The sequence below is a fragment of the Cladosporium halotolerans genome, assembly GCF_011745625.1.
Source record: "Cladosporium halotolerans strain TM138-S3 chromosome Unknown Sca217, whole genome shotgun sequence".
Lineage (NCBI taxonomy): Eukaryota > Fungi > Ascomycota > Dothideomycetes > Cladosporiales > Cladosporiaceae > Cladosporium > Cladosporium halotolerans.
In genome coordinates this window covers 998-4,516 of record NW_027191664.1, presented here as the reverse complement: position 1 = coordinate 4,516, position 3,519 = coordinate 998, and the positions used below count along the sequence as shown (strand labels likewise).

Below are 3,519 nucleotides of genomic sequence, written 5' to 3'. Positions count from 1 at the left end.
TTTCACTTCAATCTACTATTCTCCTTATTCGCCCATCCACAAACCCTCACATATAACTACTTCCCACCTCCTTAAATATATCACACTATATAACTCTCCCATTCTCAAATCCCTCCCCCTTCCCTCTCCCCTTCCCTCTCTATCTGTTTCGTTCTTTTTTCATCATCACCTACCCTTTTTTTTTTTCTCTTAACAAACTCCTATCATTCAACTTTTTTTCTTTTTTTCAACACCATGACCTACCTACATCACCCACTCTTTTTTCATCAACTCTCCTTCTTCTAATTTAACTTTCATCTCATCTTACCTATGAACTCTCCTCTTCCTGTTCCTATTCCTGTTCCTGTTCCGGTTCCATGTCCTTCTTTTCCTTGCTCTCTTTCTTTGTTTTCTTGCTTCTAAATATTTGACCTTCTCTTCTCGTCCCTGCTCTTCATGACTCCTCCGCGATATTTACTTCCCTCTATGCTCCTCGTTCGTCTTGTCTCTCGCTCCGCCGACGAACCACCATACATTCGTCTCTTACCTTCGCAAAAACCTTGTCTTCAATCGAAAACTTTATTTCCAGCACCGCCTTCTGACCTCTCCCCTAAATACCCTCGTGCTCGTAATCTTTCTCTCTATCGCCCATGCTCTACTTGTTCTACCTGCTTTGCACCTTCGACCCGGTCGTCCGGTACCACCGTTACGCTAATGCATTTACAATCCATTCCTGTGCCCCAACCGAACCATACCGGCCTCTCTATGCCATCCATTAACCGCCCGCCTAACGGCTGTCCCCTCCCGGGTTTTCCATCACGCCTTTTACCTCTTCTGATTCGCTACGTCTATATGCTTCGCCCTTCTGCCTCTGGCACCGGCTCTCGCCCACCCTAACCCTTGTGCCTGCGCCCGCTGCTGACTTATCCTCGCGTTCACGCCCTGCTAACATGATACTCCTCGTCGAACATCAAGTCCTTCTTTGACCTTACACATCTATTCCGTTGTCTTGTACATGTGATGTGTTCATTTTGCTACCGCTATCGAACCCCCCCCCTCCCCTCAAATCTCCTCCGTACGATGCATGAATGCCCGCCCGATCTGACAACCCTATCCTTCGTCACCCTCTATCGATGACCCCAAAAAGTCCTCCGTGTTTCCCGTTCTCTCTGGCGGACCAAACGTCTCTTTCATGAACTTCCTAACCACGGGGTTGCCGCCACCCAGTCTGCCACGCTCCTGGAGTACGTCCAACCCGACTCCGCTAACCACCTTCAATCCCCTCAGACCGCGTACCCGGGACAATGCCACGTATGCCATCTGCGGCTCGAAGATGTGCTCTAGATTCACCACCGCTTTCTCTAGCGTCATCCCCTGCGACTTGTGGATTGTGATCGCCCACGCCGGGAGTAGTGGGATTTGCGTCCGCGCCACCACGCTGAATGGCGGCGGGTCGCCGAGCTCCGTGTCTTGACACACCGGGTACACCGGGACTTGCACCCCGTTCTCGAACCGAACGATGGGCAACGGGAACTCGGCCGCCTGCTGCTGGGCCCACGACACGATCTCGTGCTCTTCCAAATGACTAAACTCGCCTGACTCTCGCAACTTGCGTTCCCGCTGCTTCATCAGTGGCTTGTGCGGCGAGTATCCCACGATGCGCCCTTGGCTGCCGTTGACCAGTCCCGCACCGGCGTCGATGTTTGCCAGCAGAATGACGGGCATGCCGAACTTGGTCTCTAGCACCGGTGGGAAGCGATGTTCCCGGCAGCCCATCTTGTTGCCCTCGCCATCCTGCTCTTCCTTGTTTGCCAGATGTGGGTGGTGCGGCTGGATGTGCACGTAGTCCTGGCATTTGTACGCACGAACCGCGCCGCGGATTGCCTGGAAGCCTTCGGAGTTCTTCTGCTCGACCTCCCGTCGTACCGGAGAGAGCTCTACCGCCTCTCCCACATCGCCCTCCCGGCCGTCTAGAAGCGCCAACTGGTGTTTATCCAGCTTGTCACCTATGCGAAGGCTGTTCAGAATGCCGATGAACGTCGGGTCGCTCTGCCGATGCACTTCCGCCAGCGAGACACAGTGGAAGTTGCACTCATCCCAGACCTCGCTGCGGAATGGCCACTGGTCATCCGTGCAAGATTCGTCTCTGCAGTGTGGACACTTCAACTGCTTCTGGAATCCCAAGCCGCATCCCAAACAACTTTCACGCGGCCTCGGATTCGACGGTTGCCGCGTATCCGTTTGATCTGCCGGCGGCGGCGGCTGCTCGCACCCCTTACAAAATAGCTTCGCCTTTAGTTCGACTCCGCACTCGAAGCAAGTCTGGAACGCCTTGACGGGCGGCAGCTGGTAAAAATCGCCCGTCACGACAACTTGGATGCCACCGAACGGAACGTCGTTCTGGTGTGCCGCACGACACGCCTGATCCAACCGTCGGAATTGGTTTGACTCGAGCATGCTGATTTCGTCGATGATGAGTACGTCCGTGTCCTTTATCCTTTGACGACGCTCCTTCGACATCGCCATGTGTCTGATCTCCTCGATCGTTTTCTTCATGACTCCGGGGTTCCATCCTGCGTAAGTGAAGTATGTACTGCCGCTGACGTTGAGCGCCGAGATACCGGTGGGCGTAACGACTTGAACCCGCCGGTGCCTCTGTCGCAGCTCTTTCATAATCGCTCGCAAGACTGTAGATTTGCCGGTCCCGGCTCCGCCCGTGTAGAAGACGTTGGCGCCTGAGAGTACCAATTCGACGAGCTCCGATTGCTCTCTGCATAGCGTTGGATCCGGAATCACTTTATTGTGTGCGGTATCGGCACTTGGACTTTCGTGATCGTCCTCGCTACCGTGCTGGCATTGCTGGCGGGGTAGATCTACGGCTTGGTCCGTTGGAGGTCGTCCATCTTGCCCTTCTGTGTACTCACGCTTTCCTGGGTACTCCAATATAATGTCCAGTCCTCTACTCGGCGTCTGCTTAGCAACGACGGACGATTTTGCGCCGTAGAATTGTGCGTGCAAGCGCTCGCGTCGGTCGTGGGCTTCCTTCTGTCGGAGCACACGCCTGCGCTCCACGTCTGCGCGTGCTTTCTCTGACGGGCTGGCGTACTTTGCCGGTCTCCCCCTTTTTTTGGACGGGGTTTCGTCGACCATCGTTTGCCGCTATTGGGATGCGTTGTGAGTGAAGTAACGGCGAGACAACGGTGCCCCACAGGTGCCCGCAGCGGCGTCAACGCGACCGCGAAATTCCAGGCTGGGCTTGGCGTTGACCGCGAAACCCCGATACAGCCTAGTTTCGATCGCGAAATTCGCCATAGGGCTGCCAGGGCGGGCGTGCGGTCACGTCTCGCGGTGGTCACGCTGCTGTAACGGATCGTCGGAAGATCCTATGTTTACTCCATGTATCTTGTGGTCGTGATGTGTTCACTATGTGACGTGCGCTTCGTTCCATGTCTCCTCCTCGTTGCATCTTGAGACGCAGGGATACCGAGTTGAGCGCATGGCTATTCCAGCTGTTTGATCCAACCCTGACGGACCTACATG

At 54.8% G+C, this 3,519-nt stretch overlaps 1 protein-coding gene across 1 annotated transcript; it reads right to left on the bottom strand.

Annotated features, from left to right (window-relative positions):
* Positions 1-1,089: 1,089 nt before the first annotated feature.
* Positions 1,090-3,129, bottom strand: WHR41_09629 (uncharacterized protein; the record flags this gene model as incomplete). Its single annotated transcript, XM_069378231.1, has 1 exon — positions 1,090-3,129. The coding sequence occupies one exon, from the start codon at positions 3,127-3,129 to the stop codon at positions 1,090-1,092; it is 2,040 nt and encodes a 679-aa protein (XP_069224838.1).
* Positions 3,130-3,519: the final 390 nt, after the last annotated feature.